At 48.1% G+C, this 27,024-nt stretch overlaps 1 protein-coding gene across 1 annotated transcript; it reads left to right on the top strand.

Moving 5' to 3' along the window:
• The first annotated feature begins 1,094 nt into the window (after window positions 1–1,094).
• slc16a8 (solute carrier family 16 member 8) lies at window positions 1,095–23,945 on the top strand. Its single transcript, XM_078532108.1, has 5 exons — window positions 1,095–1,266; window positions 16,858–17,092; window positions 18,475–18,618; window positions 19,979–20,854; window positions 23,191–23,945. Exons 2-5 carry the CDS (start codon window positions 16,873–16,875, stop codon window positions 23,541–23,543), a joined length of 1,593 nt encoding a protein of 530 aa, XP_078388234.1. The 5' UTR covers window positions 1,095–1,266; window positions 16,858–16,872; the 3' UTR covers window positions 23,544–23,945.
• Window positions 23,946–27,024: the final 3,079 nt, after the last annotated feature.

Raw genomic sequence — 27,024 nt, 5'->3', positions numbered from 1 at the left:
GTCGGATGTTAGTCCCTCCAAGGCCTCAGAAAGCGTTTGCTCCACGGTGTTAAAATCAGTGCTTTGGGCAGTGACACATAAGTCATCAGCATATATAAAATGGCGTGTGACACCGTCTGTATTGGTCATTCGTGTAGATGTTGTACAGCAGTGGTGCAAGCACGCTTCCCTGAGGTAGCTTCCCCCATTCTTCTAAACTCTAATGAATAAAGGCCTAACCTGTTTAGTCGTTCTTGATAAGTCAACTCCTTCATCCCAGGAATCAGCCTAGTGAATCTCTTTTGAACTGCCTCCAATGCCAGTATATCCTTTCTTAAATATAGGGACCAAAATTGTACACGACTACTCCAGGTGCAGCCTCACCAACACCCTGTACAGTTGTAACAATACTTCCCTATCTTTAAACTCCAACCCCCGCCAAAACAGGCCAAAATTCCATTTACCTTCTTAGTTACTTGCTGCACCTGCATGCTAACAATTTGTGTTTCATGCACAAGAACACCCAGATCCCTCTGTACCAATAGTTGTTCCCTTTGAGATTGATAGTCTTCTGGATCTGTCCTGATGAGTCCAAGATGAAAAGGTTGGACAAGCCCATGTCTCTTTCCTCAGCAATACCATAAGGTGAAGTAAAACTCTGGAGATTTGATTTCAGAAGATGGATGAGGGGGTCCTGCCCCGTTCAACTTGTCCCCTCTTGTTTATTTCAAACCACATTAGAGCAGGAATCGCTGTTGAAGAGTTCTGCCCTATGTCCCAGAAAACAATCAACCAAGGCCACCAAAAACACATGAACAGACTATTCCTTCCTTCTGTTTGTGGAACACCTCTGATGCACAATGGTTATAAGATGGATTGTAAGTTAGGTGGAAGGTAGGTCTAATTGTATGTTAGAGGTAAGGATGGGTTGTACGGATCGTTGTGAGTAAGGTGATGTGTTAAGTGTTGGTAAGTTTGATGTAACGGTTGACACTGCGGGGATTTTAGGCTAAGGGGGGGGGATTGAGGTTTGATGAGGAATGTTGTTCTCGCCTCCTCCCGCAGGTTGTGAAATCTCTCTCTCTCTCTCAGCCAAAACTCAGGGATTTTCTGATAAATCGATTCATTCTGTGCCAAAGGGAGCGTTAACACAGAGCGAGGTGGCAGCCAATAACCAACAACTCGACTGGGATCAGGGAGTCGCGGGGAAGTACAATCTGAAACTTGTAGCTGGCACTGAAGTGCAGTCGATACAAGAATTAGCAGAATTTGGGTAACGCATCGCGGGTGAGTCAAAGATGTGACCTTAACTCTTTTGCTGTCACTGCTGGGGGAGCGAATTCAGAATTCAGCTGCTGCAATTCTCTTCAACCCCCCCATTTAACCATTTCACTGCCGGCCGAAACCCTTTGAAAAGATTTAGAAATGAAGGTCATCACTGCAGGTGGTGAGGGGGAGAGGGGAGCAGAGACAGGAGCAGAGTGAAGATTTGGTTTGAAGGGGTGGGGGGAAGAGGGTGAGAGGAGGATCCTCTCTGTCCCCTCGCTGCTTAGCTCTCTCACTCCGTCCTCAGAGCTCAGGACTGGCCTGGCTGGATGTGTTTTAGATTGCAGACACTGTATTCCCTCCAAAAGGGAATGAATCCTGACTGAGTGAGGAGCCCTGGTCGGTGAGGTTCTGGAGAACAGGGCAGTGCCCAAGGGGGTGCTCTGGAACAGACATCATGTTCCACCTGTGTCCAGATTATATCTCCTCCCCTCAGGCAGCCCCTCAGGATCTGGGATGATTTGCTTCCACTCAGATTCCCCTGGGTTTTCCGGGGGGCTGATAAATCCGATGCACCACCTGCAGGTTCTGCCCCCCCCTGTCGGGCAGGTGGTGTTTGGAGGGTGGGCTACACGGGTTTGTTTGGAGTTTCCTGCGCTCCCTCCGATGCCTCGACTTCACCTCTGCACATTCCCGATGAAGTCTCTGGATGTGTTCGGTGCCTCCCCCCCAATGAGCATTCTCCATTTTACTGGGTCACAAGCCAGAGTCTCCCCTGACTCTGTGGGTATGTCTGACCTCTTCAAGGATGTTCTGGGGGCATCGCTAAAGCGTTTCCAGTGTCTTCCAGGGAATCGGCTGTTGCAGCTGAGTTCCGAGTGGAGCAGTTGCTTTGGGAATCTGGTGTCAGGGATGCGGACAACATGTCCCACCCAGTGGAGCTGGTTTTGAGTGATTGGCACCTCGATGCTGGGCAAGTTGGCTTTAGAGAGGATGTTGCTGTTGGACCTTTCTTACCTCTGGGTTTGGAGGATCTTGTGAAGGCCCTACTGCTGTCACTTCTCCAGTGCTTTGAGGTGCCTGCTGTAGGTTGTCCAAGTCTCCGAAGCATATCGGAGTACAGGGATCACTGCCACCCAGTAAACCATGACCTTAATTTTGGGTTTGAGATCCTGGTCCTCAAATACCCTTTCCCTCAGTCGGCTGAAGGCTGAGCTGGCGCACTGGGGACAATGATGGATTTTGTCGTCTACGTCTGCCTTCATTCAGAGAAGGCTCCCAAAATACAGGGAATGGTCCACATTTCCCAGGATCTTACTGCTGGTCTTAATCGACAGGTGGAGGTGTTTTGCTGTGGGAACTGGTTGGAAGAGGACCTCAGTTTTCCAGGTATTTAGTGAAAGGCCCATTTTCTCATATGCTTCAGAGAAGGAGTTGACAATGACCTGGATTGGGTCAGCTTCAGTTTGATCAAGTTCGGCTGGGTCATGCTGTGTTGGACTGGACTGGGCCAGGAGTTTTTTGGGCTGGGTTGTACTGGATTGGACTGCGTCAGGTTGGATTGGGCTGGGTCAGGCTGGATCAGTTCTGTTGAAGGGTCGTGTGGACCCAAAACGTCGACTCTTTTCTTCTCCACCGATGCTGCCAGACCTGCTGAGTTTTTCCAGGTAATTCTGTTTTTGTTTTGGATTGAGATGGGTCTTGCTGGTCTGGGTCAGGTTAGATTGAGCTGGGTTGAGCTGGGCTGGACTGGACTGGATCAGGCTGGGCTGGACTGAGTCAGGTTGGATTGAGTTGGGTCTTGCTGGCCTGGGCTGGACTGGGCCAGGTTGGATTAGGCTGGACTGGGTCAGGTTAGATTAGGCTGGACTGGGTCAGGTTGGATTAGGCTGGACTGGGTCAGGTTGGATTAGGCTGGACTAGGTCAGGTTGGATTAGGCTGGGTTGAGCTGGGCTTGGCTGGACTGGATCAGGCTGGGCTGGACTGGGTCAGGTTGGATTGAGCTGGGTCTTGCTGGCCTGGGCTGGACTGGTCAGGGTGGATTAGGCTGGGTCGAGCTGGGCTGGACTGGGTCAGGCTGGGTTGGGCTGGACCAACCTGTGCTGAATCGGGTTGCACTAGCTCACACTGGGCTCCCTCACTCTATTCTTACTGTCTCTACTCACTCACTAACCACCAGAGTCCAACTGAGAATGTTTAACAATAATATGAAAACAATTGTGCGTTAACTGAAAAATGAAAGTTTCAACGGGCAGTGTTTCTGGTCTGGTTGAGCTCTCACAACTCTCCTACCCCCTTTCTCGGAGACTGTCTCTCTCTCTCTCTCTTTCTCTCTCTCTCTCTCAAACATGCTACTCCTCAGTGAATGAAGCTTTCTCTGTCTCTTTCAACAGCTATTCATATATTCCCTTTGCTGTTCCAAGTTTAGAACAATTCTGTTGTCGTACTGATGTTAAACCTGTGCTCTATGTACATGTGGGACTGCAGATATGACTCCATCTCTCACCCTGACCGTTATCTAACAACGAACCAGGCTGTTTGCAACCCTGATGTCAGATTTGACCCTGAGCTGAATGTCCTACCCCTTATCCTCTCTATCCCTCAGACAACAAAATCCCAACTCCATAAAGAGTGCTTGACTTTGTCCCGACACATCTCCTTTGAGAACCTGACCCACAATTTTGTTATCTCTAGACTCGACTATTGCAACATTCTCCTGGCTGGACTCTAACTTGCTCCCTCTGTAAACTTGAACTCATCCAAAGCCCTGTTGTTGTACCCTAACTTGGACCAAGTTTCGTTCTCTCATCACCCCTGAGTTTGCCGACCTACACTGGCTCCTGATCCTACAATCCATCGATTTTAGAATTCTCATCCTTGTTTTTAAATCCCTCCATGGCCTCAACCCTCGCTCTGTCTGTAATCTCCTCCAACCCCACAACCCTCCAAGATCTCTGAACTCATCCAATTGGCATGGATTGACAATTGGTTAGCAGACAGAAAACAAAGAGTAGGAATAAATGGGTCTTTTTCAGAGTGGCAGGTGGTGACTAGTGGGGTACAACAGGGATCAGTGCTTGGGCCTCAGCTACTCATAATATCTATCAATGATTTGGATGAGGGAACCAAATGCAATATTCCCAAGTTTGCTGATGACATGAAACTTGGTGGGAATGTGAGCAGTGAGGAGGGTGTTAAGAGGCTTCAAGGCAATTTAGACAGGTTGAGTGAGTGGGCAAACACATGGTAGATGCAGTATAATGTGGATAAGTATGAAGTTATCCACTTAGGTAGGAAAAACGGAATAACAGATTGGGAAATGTTGATGTACAAAGGTCCTTGTACACCAGTCACTGAAAGCAAGCATGCAGGTGCAGCAAACAGTTAAGAAGGCAAATGGTATATTGGCCATCATTGCGAGAGGACTTGAGTACAAGAGTAAGGATGTCTTACTGCAGCTGTACATGGCCTTGGTGAGACCACACCTGGAGTATTGTGTGCAGGTTTGGTCTCCTTACCTAAGAAAGGATCTTCTTGGCATAAAGGGAGCGCAGCAAAAGTTCACCAAATTGATTCCTGGGATGGCAGGATTGTCGTATGAAGAGAGATTGGGGCAACTAGGCCTGTATTAACTGGAGTTTAGAAGAATAAGAGGAGATTTCATTGAAACATAAAATTCTGACAGGGATGGACAGACTGGATGCAGAGATGATATTTCCTCTGGCTGGGGGGATCTAGAACAAGGGGTCACAGTCTCAAGATATGGGGTAGGCCATTTAGGACTGAGATGAGGAGAAAGTTCTTCACTCAGAGGGCGGTGAACCTATGGAATTCTCTACCACAAAAGGCTGTGGAGGCCAAGACACTGAATATATTTAAGAAGGGAATAAATAGATTTCTGGACTCAAATAAATCAAGGGGCATGGGGATAGCGCGGGAGTACGGCATTGAGACAGAGGATCAGCTATGATCATGATGAATGGCGGAGCAGGCTCGAAGGGCCGAATGACCTACCCCTGTTCCTATTTTCTATGGCCTCTCGAGCATCCCTGATTTTAATCACGCCACTATTGGCAGCCGTTCCTTCAGTTGCCTGGACCCTAAGCTCTGGAATTCCCTCCCTAAATGTCTCTTTCTCTCTCCTCCTTTAAGATGGTTCATGACACCTACCTCTTTGACCAAGTTTTTAGTCACCTATTCTAAGATCTCCTTACATAGCTCACAGTCAAAATGTGTTTGTTTACACTTCTATGAAGTGCCTTGTGCCATTTAACTATGTTAAAGAGGCTATAAAATTGCAGGTCGTTGTTTGTCACTGTGTATTTATGTAGATAAGCTGAGTGCTACTTTTATGAATAAATCTGATTGAATTTTGTGTTTACAGTGTATATCTGATTCCCTTCAAATTACGTAGAATATACAACACGGAGGCCATTCAGCCCAACTGTTCCATGCTGGTGTTTAACCTCCTCCCACTTCATCTAACCCTATGAACATACGTGTCGAGTGTTTTCTCCTTCATATACTTATCCAGCTGTCCTTAAAACTTCTCTCGGCTATTCACTTCATTGTTCTCTGGGTCGAGATGATTCTCCTGAATTCCTTATTGATCTTACCGGTGACTACCTTCTATTTATGGCCCTAGTTTTGACCTCCCCCCCCACCCAACCACCCCTGCACAAGCGGAAACATTTTTTCTGAGCCCCAGTCTGTTCAATATTTCCTGATCTGTGTAGAATCTCATTTCTGGAGTCACCCTTTGCATATTTTTTTGCACCTTCTCTGGTGCCTCCATATCATTTCATAACGTATGGAGGCCAGAACTGTGTGCAGTATGCTCGGCGTGGTCTAAACAAGGTTCCATGCAAGTTTAATGTAACTTCCCTGCTTTTCAATTTTACTCTAGAAATGAACCCAAGTGCTTTGCTGGCATTTTTATTAACTTGCGTCACTACTTTTAGTGATCTGTCTATCTGTACATTCAGGCCCTTCTGTTCCTCTCGCCCATTTGCACCTTTTAATTTAACCCTTAGGGCCCAGCATACACCCAGCACACCCTCCAAGGCGAATATTGTGGTGCCCAGAACTGCTCACAGTCCTCCAGGTGTGGTTTAACTAGGGCTTTGTACTCCTGACCCTGAAGAATGACTGTTAACACCTTCTATTCTAATCCTCTGGATTTATAGAAGGTCATCTCATTTGCTTTTTGGATTATCTTCTGTACCTGCTCAGCTCATTTTCGTTTTCTACGTAGGTGAACCCCCAGTCAGCTGTGATTGCATTGAATGGTGGGAGCTCGAATGGGCTGAATGATCTATGCTTGCTCTTATTTCTTAAGTGCATATGATCCTAAGAACCTCCTACATCAATGTATCTACGCCTTTAGATCTGTCTATTTCTAACCCTAGAGCGATGTAACTGTAAGCTTATATCAGTATGCCTGCACCCCTAGATCTGTGCACTGTGTACGCCATGTTCAATTCCATTTGCAGTTCCTCAGATACTAAAGCATTTTGTGCTCGTGTGCGGCAGAACCTGGACAACATTCAGGCTTGGGCTGACAATTGGCAAGTGACACTCATGGTGCCAGGCAATGACCATGGCCAACAAGAGAGAATTCCCCCCTTTGACATTCAATGGCATTACCATTGCTGAAACTCCCACTATCAACGTTCTGGGGGTTACTGTTGACCAGAAACTGAATTGCACCAGCCATATAAATACTGTGGCTACAAGAGCAGGTCAAAAGGCTAGGAATCCTGTGACGAGTAACTCATCTCCTGACTCCCCAAAGCCAGTCCATCATCTACAAGGCACAAGTCAGGAGTGTGATGGAAAATTCTCCACTTGTCTGGATAAGTGCAGCTCCAACAGCACTCAAGAAGCTCAACATCATCCAGGTCAACGCAGCCCACTTGACTGGCACCTCATCCACTACCTTAAATATTCACTTCATCCAACACGGACGCACAGTAGCAGCAGTGTGTACTATCTACAAGATGCACTGCAGTGACTCACCAAGACTCCTTTGACAGCACCTTCCAAACCAGCTGCCTCTACCATCTAGAAGGACAAGGGCAGCAGATGCATGGGAATACCATGATCTACAAGTTCCCCTCCAAGTCACTCACCATCCTGACTTGGAAATATATCGCCGTTCCTTCAGTGTCGCTAGGTCAAAATCCTGGAAGTCCCTCCCTAACAGCACTGTGGGTGTACCTACACCACATGGACTGCAGCGGTTCAAGAAGGCGGCTCACCACCACCTTCCCAAGGGCAACTAGGGATGGGCAATAAAACTAGCCCAGCCAGCGATGCCCACATCTCATGAATGAATAATTAAAGAAAAAGGAAAATCTCCTACTGAAAACAATTCTCTGAGCAAAGACATTTTTGCATTTCAATGTTAAATTAATGATCGTTCCTGACTGATTCCCCAGCCAGAGGAAAATATTCCTTTATTCCCGATCCAAACGCTTTATAATCTGAAAAAGAGTCCATTCAGTCTCTTTTTAACTATTTCTGACCCAGTAGAAACAATCTCAATCTCTCCAGTCTCTCTCCTCAGTCAGTGACACCCACCTCCTTCTGGACAATTCATTTTGCCCAGTCTTTATTCCAGTGTTGGTTCTGGAACTTGCAGTTTTGTGGAAAGTAAGGTGAGTTAATTGGATGTTTAAGGCACAGTAATTCTCTCCAGCGACTCATGTTCAGGGTTTTGTTTTGTGTCCTTTCCAAGATGTCAGATTAAGATTCTGAAAATGCACAATCGATCATTGAGTCACAAAGACTGGTTTCATTTGCCATTTGTTTGTTTAATTCTCTAATGCTGATTCTGTACTTTATTAAAACTAATGCTTTGGGACCAGATTGAGATTACACTAACACCTCTCACTCTTACACTGAACTCCCTGCTTCACTGCAAAACTGCTGACTTCCAACTGTGCAGGGGATTAAAGGCAGGAATTCAAAGCTGAACTCAGGACTCTGAGCTGAACAAATTAATGTCAAAATGGTGATGCCCCATCAGCTCCAATCGATCTCTCGTGCCCTCACTCTCAGATACCTTGAGCTCATTAACTCTAACTCCGTCAGACACAAACTCAATGACCTGCTTTCACCACTGACACGCAACTAATGGAAATCCAAAAAGGAGGAGAAAATTACGGGATATCAGAAGTCCCAGAATGAAAGCCAATGGATGGAAATAAAATATAGATCAGCCATGATCTAATTGATTGATGGAACAGTCTTGAGGGGCTGAATGGTCTCCTCCTGTTCCTGTGTGAGAGGCTCAAGGAGCTGGATAGCCTCCTTCTGTTCCTGTGTTACAGGCTTAAGGAGCTGAATGGTCGCCTCCTATTCCTGTATTACAAGTTCGAGGGGCTGAGTGGCCTCCTCCTGTCCCTGTGTAACAGGCTCGAGGAACTGATTGGCCTCTTCCTGTTCCTGTGTTACAGGCTCAAGGGGCTGAATGGCCTCATCCTGACCCTGTGTAACAGGCTCGAGGGGCTGAATGGCCTCTTCCTGTTCCCTTAAGCGAGTTTCCCTCAAACAGCCAATCCCTTTACAGATGAGCTGAGGCCTGGATCACTCCCTGGTGTAGTTAGTGGAACAGGTGAGTGGGGGTTGGTGCAGGGGTGTCCTGTGATTGACAGTGTTGGTGATGTGGAACATGTTTCATGTCTGATGGGGAGAGTGAAAAACATTTGAATTTGGAAATATATTTAATAAAGAGTTAACTGTTCACCCTCTGAAACCTGTGCTCCCAATACCCCATGTTTCACCATATACCAGCCCCTGTATCCACCTCCCTGATACCCATATGTATCACCATGTATCCCCGTATTCCCCATGGTACATCAATACCCATGTCTCACCATGCACCATGTGATGGAATACTCTCCTCTTACCTGGATGAGTGCAGCTCCTACAACACTCAAGAAGCTTGATACCATCCAGGACAAAGCAGCCCACTTGATTGGCACCACATCCACAAACATTCACTCCCTCCACCACTGACGCACAGTAGCAGCAGTGTGTACCATCTACAAGATGCACTGCAGGAATTCACCAAGGTTCCTTCGACAGCACCTTCCAAACCCACGACCACCACCATCTAGAAGGACAAGGTCAGCAGATAGATGAGAACAGCACCACCTGGAAGCTCCCCTCCAAGTCACTCACCACCCTGACTTGGAAATATATCGCCGTTCCTTCACTGTCGCTGGGTCAAAATCCTGGAGTTCCCTTCGTAACAGCACTGTGGGTGTAGCTACACCACATGGACTGCAGCGGCTCAAGAAGGCAGCTCACCACCACCTTCCCAAGGGCAATTAGGAATGGGAAATAAATGCTGGCCCAGCCAGCGAAGCCCACATCCCGTGAATGAATAAAAAAAAGCTCCATCAGTATTGGCACGTGTCCCCTGTACTCACTGTGTACTCCCATTGGAATGAAACTGGACAGACTACCCAGCATTGACCTAGGCACCAGAAATGACATTGGCACACTCAGCCCTTGCAAAGTTCTCTTTACTAACATCTGGGGGCTTGTGCCAAAATTGGGAGAGCTGTCCCACAGAATATGTCAAACAACAGCTTGACATAGACTCACCAAATTATGCCTTACAGACAATGTCTCAGACACCACCATCACCATCCCTGGGTATGCCCTGTCCCATTGCAGAACAGTCCCACCAGAGGTGGCCGCACAGTGGTATACAGTCGGGAGGGAGTTGCCCTGCAAACCCTCAACATTGACTCCGGACCCCATGAAGTGCTGATGGCCCACAGTACCTCATGGATGCCCAGTTTTGAGTTGCTAGATCTGTTCTGAATCTATCCCATTTAACAATGTGGTAGTGCCACACAACACGGTGGAGCACGTCCCCAGTGTTAAAATGGAACTTCGTCTTCACAAGGACTGCGAGGTGGTCATTCCTACCAATACTGTCATGGGCAGACGCATCTATGACAGGTAGGTTGGTGAGGATGTGGTCATGTAGGTTTTTCCCTCTTGTTGATTCTCTCACCACCTGCTTCAGGCTTAGCCTAACCTGGCAGCTATGTCCTTCAGGACTTGGCCAGCTCGCTCTGTAGTGGTGCAGCCAAGCCACTCTTTATGATGGACATTAAAGTCCTCCACCCAGAGTACATTCTGCACCCTTGCCACCCTCAGTGCTTCCTCCAATTGGTGTTCAACATGGAGGAGCACTGATTCATCAGCTGAGGGGGTGCAGTACGTGATAATCAGCAGGAGGTTTCCTAGCCCATGTTTGTCCTGATATCATGTGACTTCATGGGGTCCAGAGTCAATGTTGAGGACTCCCAGGGCAACTCCATCTCGACTGTATACCACTGTGCCGCCACCTCTGCTGGGTCTGTCCTGCCGGTGGGGCAGGACATATCCAGGGATGGTGAAGGTAGAACATTGGCTGTAAGGTATGATTCCGTGAGTACAATTAGGTCAGACTTGACTAGTCTGCGGGAAACTCTCCCAGTTTTGAGACAAGTCCCCAGCGGTGTACTGGGCTGGGTTTGTTTTGCACCTAAACCTAATGCCTAGGTTGCAGCTGGGTGATCTGTGTTTTTATTCTTTATTATACTTCAGTGTAATAGTTGATCTGTGACTGAGTGGCTTGCTAGGCCAATTCAGGGCAAAGTCCATAACCACATTGCAATGGTCTGGAGTCACATGTAGGCCAGACCAGGTCAGAAAGTAGATTTTCTCCCCTAAAGGATATTCGTGAACCAAATTGGCATATACGTCAAAATGGCAGTTTCGCTGTCACCATTACTGAAAACAATTTTTTATTCCAGACTTACTTAATTAATTGAATTTAAATTCTCCAATTGTGATGATTGGGTTTGATTTTAATATCCAGGCCCTTGGGTTCCTTGTCAAATAAAGTTACCACAGTATCCAAGGTTGAAGGTTTGGTGTAGGTGAGACTTGATGTGGATAGGTCTGGGTCAGGTGTGTCTGGGTCTGGGTCAGGTGTGTCTGGGTCAGGTGTGAATGGGTCTGGGTCAGGTGTGTCTGGGTCAGGTGTGAATGGGTCTGGGTCAGGTGTGTCTGGGTCAGGTGTGAATGGGTCTGGGTCAGGTGTGTCTGGGTCAGGTGTGAATGGGTCTGGGTCAGGTGTGAATGGGTCTGGGTCAGGTGTGAATGGGCCTGGGTCAGGTGCGAATGGGTCTGGGTCAGGTGTGAATGGGTCTGGGTCAGGTGTGAATGGGCCTGGGTCAGGTGTGAATGGGCCTGGGTCAGGTGTGAATGGGTCTGGGTCAGGTGTGAAAGGGCCTGGGTCAGGTGTGAATGGGTCTGGGTCAGGTGTGAATGGGCCTGGGTCAGGTGTGAATGGGCCTGGGTCAGGTGTGAAAGGGCCTGGGTCAGGTGTGAATGGGTCTGGGTCAGGTGTGAATGGGCCTGGGTCAGGTGTGAATGGGCCTGGGTCAGGTGTGAATGGGTCTGGGTCAGGTGTGAATGGGTCTGGGTCAGGTGTGAATGGGTCTGGGTCAGGTGTGAATGGGTCTGGGTCAGGTGTGAAAGGGCCTGGGTCAGGTGTGAATGGGCCTGGGTCAGGTGTGAATGGGTCTGGGTCAGGTGTGTCTGGGTCAGGTGTGAATGGGTCTGGGTCAGGTGTGAAAGGGCCTGGGTCAGGTGTGAATGGGCCTGGGTCAGGTGTGAATGGGCCTGGGTCAGGTGTGAATGGGCCTGGGTCAGGTGTGAAAGGGCCTGGGTCAGGTGTGAATGGGTCTGGGTCAGGTGTGAATGGGCCTGGGTCAGGTGTGAATGGGTCTGGGTCAGGTGTGAAAGGGCCTGGGTCAGGTGTGAATGGGTCTGGGTCAGGTGTGAATGGGCCTGGGTCAGGTGTGAATGGGTCCAGGTCACTGTTACTGCATCAGAGTTGGGCATGAATGGCTCTGAGAGTATGGATGGTCCTGGGTTAGTATGGAGGGTCTGGGTTGGGCATGGATGGGTTGGGTTGGTATGGAGGGTCTGGGTTGGGCATGGATGTGTTTGGGTTGGGTATGGAGGGCCTGGGTAAGTATGGAGGGTCTGGGTTGGTATTGATGGGTCTGGGTTGGGTAAGGAGGGGCTGGGTTGGTATTGATGGGTCTGGGTTGGGTAAGGAGGGTCTGGGTTGGTATTGATGGGTCTGGGTTGGGTAAGGAGGGTCTGGGTTGGGTAAGGAGGGCCTGGTTTAGGTATGGAGGGTCTGGGTTTGGTACGAATGGGTCTTTGTTGGTAATAGATGAGTCTTGGTTGGCTCTTGTTAGGTTTGGGTTGGGTATGGAGGGTCTGGGTTGGATAAGGATGGCTCTGGGCTGGGTATGGAGGGTCTGAGTATGGAGGGTCTGGGTTGGGTAAGGAGGGTCTGGATTGGGTATGGATGGGTATGTGTTAGTATGGTTGGGTTTGGGTTGGTATGGGTGAGCCTGAATTGGGTAGGCATGGGTCTGTGCTGGGTATGGACACTCTGGGTTGGGTATGGATGGGTGAATATTGGTATGGGTAGGTCTGGGGTGGTATGGAATGGACTGGATCCTTTATGGATGGATCTGGATTGAGGAAGGAGGGTGTGGGCTGGGTATGGAAGGGACTGGGTTGAGTATTGATAGGTTTGGGTTGGCTATGAGCGGGTCTGGATTGGGCATGGATGGGTCCGGATTGGGTATGGATGGGTCCGGGTTGGGTATGGATGGGTCCGGATTGGGTCTGGATGGGTCCGGATTGGGTATGGGTGGGTCCAGATTGGGTATGGATGGGTCCGGATTGGGCATGGATGGGTCTGGATTGGGTATGGATGCGTCTGGGTTGGTATATGTGAAAATTAATATTTTTTTAAAATATTTTTGGGGAATATGGTGTTATTTTGTGAGGAAGGCTGTGTGTCTGTGCGCGCATGTGTGTAAATGATTTAATTAAGCTGGAGAAAGGTTACTAAAGACAGATTGTCTGGGAGGTTTAAGACATGAAAGGATAGAGGCGTTAGGTTTGTGCATTTGTAATGAGATATTATTTGTGGTTTTGAGGTACAAGTAAACAGGTTGGATCTAACATTTGCATTGTTAGATAAGTTGAGAGTTCATTCGAATATCGAAGGGAAGTCAGAGGTGACAAGGAACATTTTTGCATCTTACAGGAGTTCCATGAGTAGACAGAAGAGGGTATATTACATTTTATTGACCCTAAAGCATGGAAAAAATAGAAACATAAAAGATTTTATATTTGGAAGACTGAGTTTCAAAGGGGTGTGGAACCTGAGATGAAAGAGGGAAAAGGGTATCCTAGAGTTACAATGGGGGGCTTAGGGGCTGTAGGTTGGCTGTTGGCTGTGGGAGCTCTAGGCTGTGAGAAGATGCAGTTTGAATCAGCCATCCAGTCAAGCCAGAAAAGCCTTGGATTGCAAAACGTAGTCTTGTTCTGAAGGCTTAGGTTTCCACAGCAGAGTGAAGAGAGTTTAAGAGACCATGTGGTATGCCTTTATTAAAGTGACAGCAGTTTGCCTTAGGTAATATTACTAGATGTTTATAGTTAAACATCTATAAGGGAGTGTTTCCTGGAAGGTGTTCATGTGTAGTTCTGACCAAGTAGGGAGTCTTTTGGGGGAATGTTTTGTAAGACTAATTGTAACTGTATAACTGTAATCCTGTGTGCCTAAGTTTTCTTTTCTTTTTGTTAAAAAACTTTTACTTTTAATTTTTAAAATTCCAAATGTTTTACTGGACTTCTTGCTGCTGAGATCAGTAAGTTTTCTTCTCATTTTCAGAATACAAAAAAAAGGGTACAGCCCTTATGCCAAGTTTCCCTCTGGGATTTGGTTTACCCAGCAATTTACATCTGCTATGGTCAAAACAGTATGGAATGGTCCAGATTCAGTATGGGTGGATCTGGATTTGGGAAGGAGGGTCTGGGCTGGGTATGGGTTGTGTAAGGAAGGTCTGGCTCGGGTTTGGAGCATCTAGGTTGGGTATGGATAGGTTTTGGTTGGTATGGATGGGTCTGGGTTGGGGAAGGAGGGTCTGGGCTGGGTGTGGATGGGCCTGGGTTGGGTGTGGATGGGTCTGGTTTGGTGTGGATGGGTCTGGGTTGGGAAGGGTCGTCTGGGTTGGGTATGTGTGGGTATGGAACAAAAATAAAAATAGCTGGAAAAACTCAGCATCTGACAGCATCTGCGGAGAGGAAAACAGTTAACGTTTCGAGTCCGTATGACTTTTCATCAGAACTGAGGAAAAATAGAAATGAGGTGAAATATAAGCTGGTTGAGGGGGGGTGGGACAGGTAGAGCTGGATAGAGGGCCAGTGATAGGTGGAGGCAAAGAAGAGATTGCCAAAGATGTCATAGACAAAAGGACAAAGGGGTGTTAATGGTGGTGATATTAGCTAAGAAATGTGCTAATGGCGACATTAAGGGTAGAAAGCAGTTCAAGCAAGTGACAGATAGTCCTAGTGGGGGTGGGGTGGGGGGAAGGGATCAAAATAGGCTAAAAGGTAGAGATAAAACAATGGATGGAAATACATTTAAAAATAATGGAAATAGGTGGGAAAAGAAAAATATATTTAAAAATATAAATTATTGGAAAAAGGGGTATCGGAAAGGGGGTGGGGATAGACAAGAGAGTTCATGATCTGAAGTTGTTGAACTCAATATTCAGTCCGGAAGGCTGTAAAGTGCCTAGTCGGAAGATGAGGTGCTGTTCCTCCACTTTGAGTTGAGCTTCACTGGAACAATGCAGCGGGCCAAGGACGGACATGTGCGCATGAGAGCAGGGCAGTGTGTTGAAATGGCAAGCGACAGGGAGGTCTGGATCATGCTTGTGGACAGACCGAAGGTGTTCCGCAAAGCGGTCACCCAGTCTGCGTTTGTAGAGGAGACCGCATTAGGAACAGCGAATGCAGTAGATCAAATTGAGAGAAGTGCAAGTGAAGCGCTGCTTCACTTAAAAGGAGTGTTTGGGCCCTTGGACGGTGAGGAGGGGGGAAGTAAAGGGGCAGGTGTTGTACCTTCTGCGGTTGCATGGGAAGATGCTATAGGAAGGGTTGAGATGTAGGGGGTGATGGAGGAGTAGACCTCCTGGAGGGAATGATCCCTGCAGAATGCTGCCAGGGGGGTGAAGGGAAGATGTGTTTGGTGGTGGCGTCATGCTGGAGTTGGCGGAAATGGCGGAGGATGATCCTTTGAATGCGGAGGCTGGTGGGGTGATAAGTGAGGACAAGGGGGATCCTATCATGTTTCTGGGAGGGAGAGGAAGGTGTGAGGGCGGATGCGCGGGAGATGGGCAGGACACGGTTGAGGGTCCTGTCAACCACCGTGGGTCGAAAACCTCGGTTAAGGAAGAACGAAGACATATCAGAGGAACTGTTTTTGAAAGTGGCATCATCAGAACAGATGTGACGGAGGCGAAGGAACTGAGAGAATGGGATGGAGTCCTCACAGGTAGCGGGGTATGAGGAGCTGTAGTCGAGGTAGCTGTGGGAGTCGGTAGGCTTGTAATGAATATTGGTGGACAGTCTATCACCGGAAATTGAGACAGAGAGGTCAAGGAAGGGAAGTGTTAGTGATGGACCATGTGAAAATGATGGAGGGGTGGAAATTGGAAGCAAAATTAATAAATTTTTCCAGGTCCAGGCGAGAGCATGAAGCAGCACCGAAGTAATCATCGATGTACCGGAGAAAGAGTTGTGGGAGGGGGTCGGAGTAGGACTGGAACAAGGAATGTTCCACATACCCCATAAAGAGACAGGCATAACTGGGGCCCATGCGGGTACCCATAGCCACACCTTTTATTTGGAGGAAGTGATATGAGTATAAGCAGAAATTGTTCAGTGAGAGAACAAGTTCAGCCAGACGGAGGAGAGTAGTGGATGGAGATTGTTTGGGCCTCTGTTCGAGGAAGAAGTGGAGAGCCCTCAGACCATCCTGGTGGGGGATGGAGGTGTAGAGGGATTGGACGTCCATGGTGAAGAGGAGGCGGTTGGGGCCAGGAAACTGGAAATTGTTGATATGATGTAGGGCGTCAGAGGAATCGCGGGTGTAGGTGGGAAGAGACTGGACAAGGGGATGGAGAATGGAGTCAAGATAGCAAGAAATGAGTTCCGTGGGGCAGGAACAGGCTGACACGATCGGTCTGCCAGGACAGTCCTGTTTGTGGATTTTGGGGAGGAGGTAGAAGTGGGCCGTCCGAGGTTGGGAGACTATGACAATGTGTGGGTATGGGTTGGGTATGGAGTGTCTGGGTTAGGTATGGAGCATCTGGATTGGGTATGGGTGGGTCTGGGTTGGTATGGATGAGTCTGGGTTGGATGTGGGTGAGTCTGGGTTGGATGTGGGTGGCATTGGGTTGAGCATTGATGGTTCTAGGTTGGATTGGATGGGTCTGGATTGGGTTGGATGGGTCTGGATTGGGTTGGATGGGTCTGGGTTGGGTTGGATGGGTTTGGGTTGGCACAGATGGGTTTAGATTCATTATGGATGGGTCTGGGTTGGTACGGTTGAGTTTGGGTTTGTACAGATAAATTTGGGTTGGTACCAATGGATCTGGGTCTCTCTCCTTCCCTGGTTGTTTCTGCTTATTTGTTTACTGAAGATGTTTCTTGTTTTTCAGACTCTGGTTTTATAGATGGGTAACCCCGGACCCGGAACCTCGCAGGCGGTCAAACCCCCTGATGGGGGATGGGGATGGATGGTCCTTGTTGGTTGTTTTGTGATTACAGGATTTTCCTATGCATTCCCAAAAGCCGTCAGTGTGTATTTTAAGGAGCTAATGCATGATTTCCACATCGGTTATAGCGACACTGCCTGGATCTCCTCCATCATACTCGCCATGCTTTATGGTACAGGTGGGTCTCAGAAGCCAGCCTGTGGCTCACTGCCCAGGCAGAATACCAGCCTGTTAACTGAACGCCTGTGAATCTGGCATCATAAGAAAATTTTAAAAATCGCTTGCATTTATTTAGCGCCTTTTGCAACCACTGGATGTCTCAAAGTGCTTTGCAGCCAATGAAATTCTTTTGAATTGCCGTCGCTGTTGTAATGTCGGAAACGTGGCAGCCAATTTGTGCACAGCAAGCTCCCACAAACAGCAACACGATAGCGAGCAGATAATCTGTTTTTTTTGGTGATGTTGATTAGGGAGTAAATATTGGGCAGGGCACCAGGGAGAACTCTTCTTCTTCAAAATAGTGCCATGGGATATTTTACATCCACCCGAGCAGGCAGAAGGGGCCTTGCTTCATCCAAAAGATGGCACTTCCAACAGTGCAGCACTCCTTCAGTACTGCAGTGCAGCATCAGCCTTGAATTTTGTACTTGGGACTTGAACACAGGCCCTTGTGATTCAGAGCCACTGAGTCGCCGCTGGCACCACAGTGCCAGGGAATAAAGCCTATGAATTGGAGACAGGGGCAGGGGGCTGGGTAAGGGGTCAGAATCGATGCCCAGCCTTAATGACATGGCATCCCTGCTCCAGCTGATGAGCTGTCGGAGTCTGTTCCCAGAGGAGCCTGTGTTCGGTGTCCAAATCTCCTAACCCCTTTGGTTCTTTCAATCCTGATCACCAAAATGATTACCAATAAATACATCGGAGACGAAGAAATCTTTCAAAATAGTTCAGTTGCAGCTGGAGAATTGTGGAGAATCCTGGGCACCACAAAGTTAGGAAGAATGCCAAGGCGATGGAGACGGTGCAGAGTAGATTTACCAGAATGGTACCGGGAATGCGGAACTTCGATTGTATAGAAAGGTGAGAAAAGCCGGTGTTGTTCATGCTTAGAACAGAGAAGGTTAAGGGAAGATTTAATGGAGTTGTTCAACTTCAGAAACTACTTTGATTGAGTAAGTGAGGAGAAATTGTTTCCAGCGACAGGAGGGTCAGTAGCCAGGGGACACAGATTGAAGGTAGTTGCCAAAATACAGGCCCCAATCTCCACCTTTAAAAGCCTTCTCAGTCCCTATCTCTTAGATCAAGCCTTGGGTCACCCTGCTTTGTCTCAGTGTGAATGTCCATTTTCTTCCCCACTCTGGGAAGCATCTTGGGATGCGTTTGCTGTTAAGGGCAGTGTTGAACTACCTGCACATTCGAGTCCTACTCGTTCCTCAAGGAAACACTTCATGATATTGGGTCAAATCCCAATCTTGCCGAATATTTCTATTGCTGCTCGTGGATTATGGTTCAGTTGTTGTGGGAGGCCCCAGGCATCACTGGCTCTGTTCTCTGTCACAGGCCCCGTGTGCAGTATTGTGGTGAATCGCTTTGGCTGCCGGCCTGTCATGTTGATTGGAGGTTTATTGGCCTCTTCCGGAATGATTATGGCATCGTTTTCTGCAAACATCACCCAGCTCTACTTGACTGCAGGAGTGGTTACAGGTATGTTGCATCGGTAAATCAGGAATGATCAATTGCTTCAAGATTATCAGGTGCTCTGAGCTTTTTTGTAGTAATTATTGATTAATCAAAGTGACAGATACCACTAGGCATTCCCCCCCACCCCCTCCACCTCTCACCCCACTTCACCACCCGCCAACTCTGTGAAACACCCGGTGAAGCCGCAACTCTCAAAATCAGCTTCGGTGAACCAGGGGGGCTCAGCTCAGGATGTTCCTGTGGACACGGCACACTAAATCAGGCCTGCTGAGTTTTTCCAGGTAATTCTGTTTTTGTTTTACACTAAATCAGGAGTTTGTTAATGGTCCTGGGGGTACGATCCGGAGTTGGGAATGTGATCTCCTCAGGAACTGCCCTCCCCTACTCCTGGCAAATCTGCCATTACCACCTGCCTCCTCAAAAGCCCATCCATGACCCCCTCCGTCCTTGTAAACTGCCATCCCAGCACCAACCTCCCTTTCCTCTTGAATGTCCTTGAATCTGTTGTCACCTCCCAAATCCATGCTATTCTTTCCCACAGTTCCATGCTTGAATCCCTCCAACCAGGTTTCTGTTCCTGCCTGTACCGAAACAACTCTTACCAAAGACACAAGCGACCTCCTATGCGTGACTGTGACAAAGGTAAACTTTCCCTCCTCATCCTTCTCGACCTGTCTGCAGCCTTTGACCACACCATCCTCCTCCAATGCCTCTCCACTGTTGTTCAGCTGGGTGTGACTGCGCCCGCCTGGCTCCATTCTTATTTATCTGGTCGTATTCAGTGAATCACTTGCAATGGCTTTTTATCCCATCTCCTGCACTGTTAACTCTGTTAACTCTAGCGTCCCCCCAGGGATCCATCCTTGACCTCCCTCCGAATTTTCATCAGTATGCTTTGGTGCATTCTATGACATTAAAGGTGCTATATAAATGCAGGTTTCTGTTTTAGTCATTCGCTCTCTTCCCAATTTGTTCTCCAATACCCTGTCCTGTCGTCTCTCCCAGTCTTTCTCTCTCTCCTCCAGTTCCTCTCTTCCTCTGTCAGTCTTTCCTTCAATCCCTGACTGCATTGCATTTCAGAACATACACGTACGATGGACAGGTAAAGACCTTTGGTCGATCTAGACTGCCCTGTACAATTGCGATAACTTGGAGTTCACAATATATATACTCTCCACTCCGCTCGGAATCATGTGACCTCCTTGGAGATGCCAATTTAGGTTTTCAGCTGTTCTTTTTCAACCAGGGCAATCAAAACTAGCCTAGGGGGCCATTAATAATAAATAAATGAATGAAAAAACTCATCAGGCCTGGCAACATTCGTCCTCATTTGAAGATGATTAACCACCTCTGTCTCCTCCAGGTCTGGGATTGGCTCTGAATTTCCAGCCTTCTCTCATCATGCTGGGCAGATACTTTGACAAAAGGAGACCACTCGCTAATGGACTGGCCGCCGCTGGGAGCCCAGTGTTCCTCAGTACCCTCTCCCCATTCGGACAAGTCCTGCTGGATTACTATGGCTGGAGAGGGGGCTTCCTCATCATGGGGGGCTTGTTACTCAATTGCTGCACGTGTGGAGCCGTCATGAGGCCCCTCGAGAGTCTGACGGGGAGCAGCAAGGACAAGTCTGAGGCGAAGGAGATGCTTCCTGCCTCCAAGTCTGACCGCACCAGCTTGGAGATGGAGAACTGTGAAGCGGTTGGGACCAGCAACAGCAGCAAGGGGAGCGGCAGGAAGAAAGGAGCAAGCAGAAAGTCTCAGAAACTGCTGGATTTCAGTGTATTCCGGAACCGAGGCTTCATCATCTACGCCATCTCCAAGTTCATCCTGGTGCTGGGACTCTTTGTACCTCCCATCATGATTGTTAACTACGCCAAAGACACTGGCGTCCCTGATACAGAGGCTGCCTTCCTGCTCTCGATCATTGGCTTCATTGACATCTTTGCTCGGCCGCTGAGTGGGGTGGTAGCGGGTCTGGATGCTGTCCGCCCTCGCGTTGCCTATTTCTTCAGTTTCTCGATGCTGTGCAATGGACTGACCGATGTGCTGAGTGCCAAAGCAGCAACGTACACTGGGATGGTCGCTTTCTGTGTTTTCTTCGGTGTGACCTATGGGATGGTCGGGGCTCTGCAGTTCGAGGTGCTTATGGACATTGTCGGCTCCCAGAAATTCCCCAGTGCCATTGGATTGTTGCTGCTCATCGAGGCCTTCGCTGTGCTCATCGGACCCCCATCAGCAGGTCAGTGGGCAACCAGGAAAAGGCTGGATAACCCCCCACTCTCCAATACCCCCATCCCCAATACCCCACACCGATACCCCACACCGATACCTCCACCCTCCAATACCCCACACCGATACCCCACACCGATACCTCCACTCTCCAATACCCCTCCTGAATACCCCCACTCTCCAATACCCCAACACCCCACACCGATACCCCATACCGATACCCCACACCGATACCTCCACTCTCCAATACCCCCACCCAAATACCCCCACTCTCTAATACCCCCATCCCCAATACCCCACACCGATACCCCACACCGATACCTCCACCCTCCAATACCCCACACCGATACCTCCACCCTCCAATACCCCATACCGATACCCCACACCGATACCTCCACTCTCCAATACCCCCACCCAAATACCCCCACTCTCTAATACCCCCATCCCCAATACCCCACACCGATACCCCACACCGATACCTCCACCCTCCAATACCCCACACCGATACCCCACACCGATACCTCCACTCTCCAATACCCCCCCTGAATACCCCCACTCTCCAATACCCCAACACCCCACACCGATACCCCACACCAATACCCCACACCGATACCTCCACCCTCCAATACCCCCACCCAAATACCCCCACTCTCCAATACCCCCATCCCCAATACCCCACACCGATACCCCACACCGATACCTCCATTCTCCAATACCCCAACACCCCACACCGATACCTCCACTCTCCAATACCCCCACCCAAATACCCCCGCTCTCCAATACCCCAACCCCAATATCCCACACCGATACCTCCACTCTCCAATACTCCCATCCTCAATACCCCAATATCCCACACCGATACCTCCACTCTCCAATACTCCCATCCCCAATACCCCACACCAATACCCCACACCGATACCTCCACTCTCCAATACCCCAACACCCCACATCGATACCTCCACTCTCCAATACCCCCACCCAAATACCCCCACTCTCCAATACCCCAACCCCAATATCCCACACTGTATCTCCACTCTCCAATACCCCCAACCCAATCCCCCACTTTCCAATACCTCCATCCCCCAAATACCCACTTTCTCCAGTACCCCCACTCTCAATAGCCCTCCACTCTCCAATATGCCCACCCCAAATACCCACACTGTCCAATACCCCAGCCCCAATACCCACACTCTCAAATACCCCCAGCCCCAATAACCACTCTCCAAAACCCCCATCCCCAAAAGCCCCACACCTGATACCCCACTCTCTAATATCCCCAGCCCCTATAGCCCCACTCTCCCATACCTCTGTAGCCCCCATAATGCCACCCTAATACACCCTCTCCAATACCCCCATCCCTAATACACCCACTCTCCAATACCCACACCCCATAGCCTTCCTCCCCAAATACCCCTGTGTTGCCACTCTCCATTAACCCCATATCTCAACACCTCCAACTCCAATACCCTCACTCTCCATGGCTAGTTAAAGGGGCTGGTTCTTGATAAAACTCTGCTCATTGCATTGAGAAATATTTCTGATATTGTGACTTTTTGATTGCATTGTTCTGATGTCGAGGGCTTAATTGTCCCAGCCCCGGGGTGAGGAGAGAGGGGTGGGGGGAGGCAGGAAGATTCTCTGGGGTAGGGCAGGGATTTGGATTGGCTCCTGCTGCAAGGCTGTGGGCAACTAATCTATATATTTAAAACCCCAATTAGGGGCCATTCAGAGTGTTAGCTTGCATTTTTCTGGTGCCGCTGTGGTCCCTGCTGCATGTGGAGGCAATAAGCTCCATGAAGGCAACCTCCCTGTGGCGGTCTGACATCGTGGCCAGAGGCTTCATTCCCCCAAAGAGGGAGAGGGGGGGCACCAACAGGAAAGTTTGCACTTGGGGCCTAAACACTATTGCCAGAGGAGTTTTCCCATCAATCAATGGGGCCTACCTACTTAGCCCCTCTAAAAAATTTAATTATTTTGACCCCACCAAGGATGCCTCCATTTTGAGTTGCCCCCATATTTTACCCACCTGCCTCAGCAGCACCCACCTCTTTCTCCGTGGGGCTGCCCTGTGATTAGTCAGCAGCCAGTTCGCCATCATTGATTGGATGGCGAACTTGGAAGCAGCCAATTGGGCTGCTGCCAGGAAAATAGCTCTCCCGGTCTGGCTCCCGGCAAGCGCGGGCTCGGGACCTCCATTTGGTCCCAATGTCAAGGTCCTGAAACTTGTGGGGAAGTCCGGCTCAGAGTTTCTGCTGTTGAAATAGGCAGCTAGATGGTCAGTTGTTTCTAGGTAGAGTTTGGGCTGGAGGTGTGATGACAGGGTTGAATCTCTGACTCTCCCGGCAGGCCGCCTGGTCGACACTTTCAAGAACTACGAGCTCATTTTCTACATGGCAGGTTCTGAGCTGATTCTCTCATCAGTCTTCCTGTCGTTAGCCACCTACTTCTGCCTCAAAGGTGACCAGCCCAAGAACCAGAAAGAAAGTGCGGATGTGGAAGATGTGGGATGTGAATCAGCAGCGGTGGAAGATACAGGTATGGTGCAAGACTACACAAGAAGCCTGAGTGGAAGCCCCATGGATGAAGGATCCCTGGACCAGAGATCAAGCAGAGTAGAGAGGGACCAAAGGGATGGCAGCAGTGTCAGAGGTGCAGACAGTGAAGTTACAACACAAGCAGAGTGCTCCGAGCAACACTAAAAAATTACCATGTAAAAAGAAGCCAATGCAAGCTAGACTAGTCTACCACACTCACTGCCAGGGATCACCTCTGTACTGGGTACAAACTGGTGAAAACAAATTGAGAATAAAAGTAATGGAGGAGCAAAGACAGGTCTTCTCTCTTTACCAACTTCCCCCTCCCACCAATTTCTTTCTCCTTTGTCCCTCTCTCAATGCTGCTCTCCTTCCCTTTCTATCCCCTCCCTCAGCTCTCCCTTTCTCTCCTCCGTGTCCTGCCTGTTCATAAATACTTGGCTCACGAGTAAAAGCTTCCTGGCCAATGAATGTCCTGCTCTCTTTTCAATACCCTACTTACTTTTAAATACTCTACTTACTAGTGAATGCCCTGCCATCTTGCCATGGAAGCCTGTTACTGCCTCTCGTTCTGATCTGCCTGTCCAATTACCCCTGCATGTTGCTCATTGTTCAATGTCTTCTTCCTCTCTATCATCTGCCTCTTGCCTTTGCACTTTCACTCCTCCTTTCCCTCTTTTGTCCCCATTCCTTTCCATTCTCTCACTTCCTTTTCCCTCATGCCCCTCACTCTTTAGTTCCCCCATCTCCCTCTCGTCCTCTTTTTCCGTCAGCCCCCTCGTTCCTCTTTCCTTTCCCTCTCTTGTTCCTTTTTCCTTTCCCTCATGCTCCTCTGTCTCTCGCTTCTTCCTTGCCCCTCCCTCATCTCCTTTCCCTCTCTTGTTCCCTCCCTCTCCGCCTCTTTCCATCTCTTCTCCCTTTCCTCCACCTCTTGCTTTATCTTCTCCTCTTTCTTCATTTCTCCTGTCTCCCTTTTATCCTCTTTCCCGCTCCTCCCTTTTCTCTCTCTCTTGTTCCCCCTCCCTCCCTTAAGCATTTTTCCTTTCTCTACACTTTCCCCTCTCATTTTCTCATTTTCTACTTTTGCTCTCATTTCTCCTCTTACGCCATCTCCCATTTCCCTCATTCCACCTTTCTCCCTCTCGCTCTTTTTTCACATCCTCGTTTCCCTCTTGTTTCACTTTTCTCTCTCTCTATTTCTCTCTCTCACTTTTGCTCCCTCACGCTTTGAACTTCATTCAGTTATTTTCTGATCAATGCACATGGTCTTCACTGTAACATTATGACTGTGAGTTAAAGAAAATATTCCTGGTTGAATCTGTGAGTGATGTTTTACAATAAATAGCTGGAGAGAGAAAACAGATTGGTTGAATGATACTTAAATAGGAACAAGGAAGTTGTGAAAGACCATTGAGCAGATCTCAGTAAGTCTCTGTAAATCAAACCAATCAAATAATGGATTAAGACTGTACAAGTGTAGTGTAACTATCACACTTACTAGTGACCATGCACCTTTTATAATGTGACTAGTGAGTGAGTGTAAATGTGAGTGTGTATCTGTAAATGTCTTTGAGTGGGACAGTGAGTGTGAGTATGTAAGAGTCAGTGTAAGTGAGAATGTGAGTGTGTGTAAACGAGGGTAAATGAGAGTGAGCGTGCACATAACACTAAGTATTCACTAATTCATCTATGACCTTGACAGACCTGTCACTGAGTAGAAAGGATTATATCAAATTGTTCCTGTCCTATGATTGATTTCCATCTCAATAAAAACCTCAATAATTGACTCTTGTTGCAAATATTCATTTTGATGTGAAAGCCCTCTCTTAATAAAAGCCACACTGGAGTGATACTGTCTCTCACCCTGACAACTTCTTCCAGCCTCTCACCATCAACTCCATGTCCCAAACATTCAGATGGGAATCTACAACATATGGGGAGTTTAATGGAAATTGCTCTACCTGGATGATTGTACGGTGTTATATGGGGGAAGGATGCCAGAGATTCTCTTGGTTGCAAGTGGGGGAACCAAATTTAACACAGAAAAGTGTGAGGAAATACATTTTGGGAGCAAAGAAAGACGCTACAAGTTAAATGGTAAAATTTTATAGGAGGGTGTCAGAACAGAGAGATCTAGGGATGTCTGTGCACAAATCCCTGAAGGCAGAAGGACAGGTTAACAAATCTGTTCATAAAGTCTATGGGATCAGAGGCAAGGAGTACCAAGTCTGGGGAGTTAGCGGAACCTCCAGAAACCTCCTCGTTCAGCCTCTACTACTGCAGTAGTGTTCAATTCTGGGCTCCACACTTGAGGAAGGACCTGAAGGCTTTGTAGAAGGTACAGAGAGATGTTTTAAAACAGTTGCTTGATAGCACAGAACTTGAATATTGCTGAAAAGAGAGACAAGTTGCTGAAGCTTTTCATCCTGCACTCATCAGAACAAACACAAGAATGTCAAAGCACTGATGAACAATCCTGAGTGCGCTAATAGCAACACTAACAACCAATTTACGATAATCAGTTGAGCTCGTACTGTGGCTCATTTACACTTGCTAGAAGTGACATACTTTCATATGCAGTGACCAGTTCTCTGCAAACAAAAGGAATATGTTCAAGCCTTGTACATTTTTCGAATTACCCAGGAGCTTAGGGAGCCTATAGTTCCCTGTGGCTTTCTCCAGGGCAATGCCTCGGCCAATCAGAATCAACTTGTCAACCACTCAGGATCCTCTTCTCCTGTAGTATAAATTGTTGTGATTATCTGAAATTTGGCCATTCTTACGTTTGTCCTGATGAGTGCAAGATGAAAAGCTTCAGCAACATGTCTCCCTTTCAGCAAGATGTATTAAAATGGCTCCGGGAATGAAGAATTACAGTTAAGTGGATGGACTGGAGAAGTCGGATTGTTCACTTTAGAGCTGAGAAGACTAAGAGGAGTAAATGAAACCAGAAAATGCTGGAAAAACTCAGCAGGTCTGACAGCATCTGTGGAGAGAGAAACGGAGTTAACGTTTCGAGTCCGTATGACTCAAAGACCAGAGCTCTGAAGAAGAGTCATATGGACTTGAAACCTTAACTTCATTTGCACTCATCAGGACAAACGCAAGAATGCCAAATTTCAGATAATCACAACAATTTATACTACAGGAGAAAAGGATCCTGAGTGGTTGACAAGTTGACTCTGATTGGCCGAAGCATTGCCCTGGAGAAAGCCACAGGGAACTATAGGCTCCAGCATCCGCAGTATTTTGCTTTCATCTCAAGGCTAAGAGGAGATTTGATGGAGGTGTTTAAAATCATGAGGGGTTCAAAAAGATTAAGTAAAGAGAAACTGCTTCTAAGGGTTGATGGGCTGATAACCAGAAGGCACAGATTTAAGGTGACTGGCAAAAGAACCAGAGGCAAGATGAGGAAAAGCTTTTTTTATTCATCGAATGGTTAGTATTTGGAAAGCATGCCCGATAGGGTGATGGAAATAGATTCAATAGAACCTTCAAAAGGTAATTGGATGAATACTTGAAGGAGAAAATAAAATGCAGGAAAATTGCAGAAGGCTCTCCCAAAGGACGAGGAGGGGAAGGATAACAGATTGTTGTATGGATTCAATAATTAGCATCATTTCTAAACCAAATTGGGAGACCCACA

Source organism: Cetorhinus maximus, chromosome 29 (assembly GCF_964194155.1).
Source record: "Cetorhinus maximus chromosome 29, sCetMax3.hap1.1, whole genome shotgun sequence".
NCBI classification, from domain to species: Eukaryota; Metazoa; Chordata; class Chondrichthyes; order Lamniformes; family Cetorhinidae; genus Cetorhinus; species Cetorhinus maximus.
The sequence above is the reverse complement of the archived record's forward strand: the minus strand, read 5'-3'. Positions and strand labels throughout refer to the sequence as shown.

What these genes read in the sequence shown, in the direction of transcription:
- slc16a8 (XM_078532108.1), top strand. Translation starts at nt 16,873, where the DNA reads ATGGGTAACCCCGGACCCGGAACCTCGCAGGCGGTCAAACCCCCTGAT. An exon ending in GACTGCAGGAGTGGTTACAG is followed by an intron (nt 18,619 to 19,978) that starts GTATGTTGCATC and finishes TGTCTCCTCCAG; the next exon opens with GTCTGGGATTGGCTCTGAAT. An exon ending in CATCGGACCCCCATCAGCAG is followed by an intron (nt 20,855 to 23,190) that starts GTCAGTGGGCAA and finishes CTCTCCCGGCAG; the next exon opens with GCCGCCTGGTCGACACTTTC.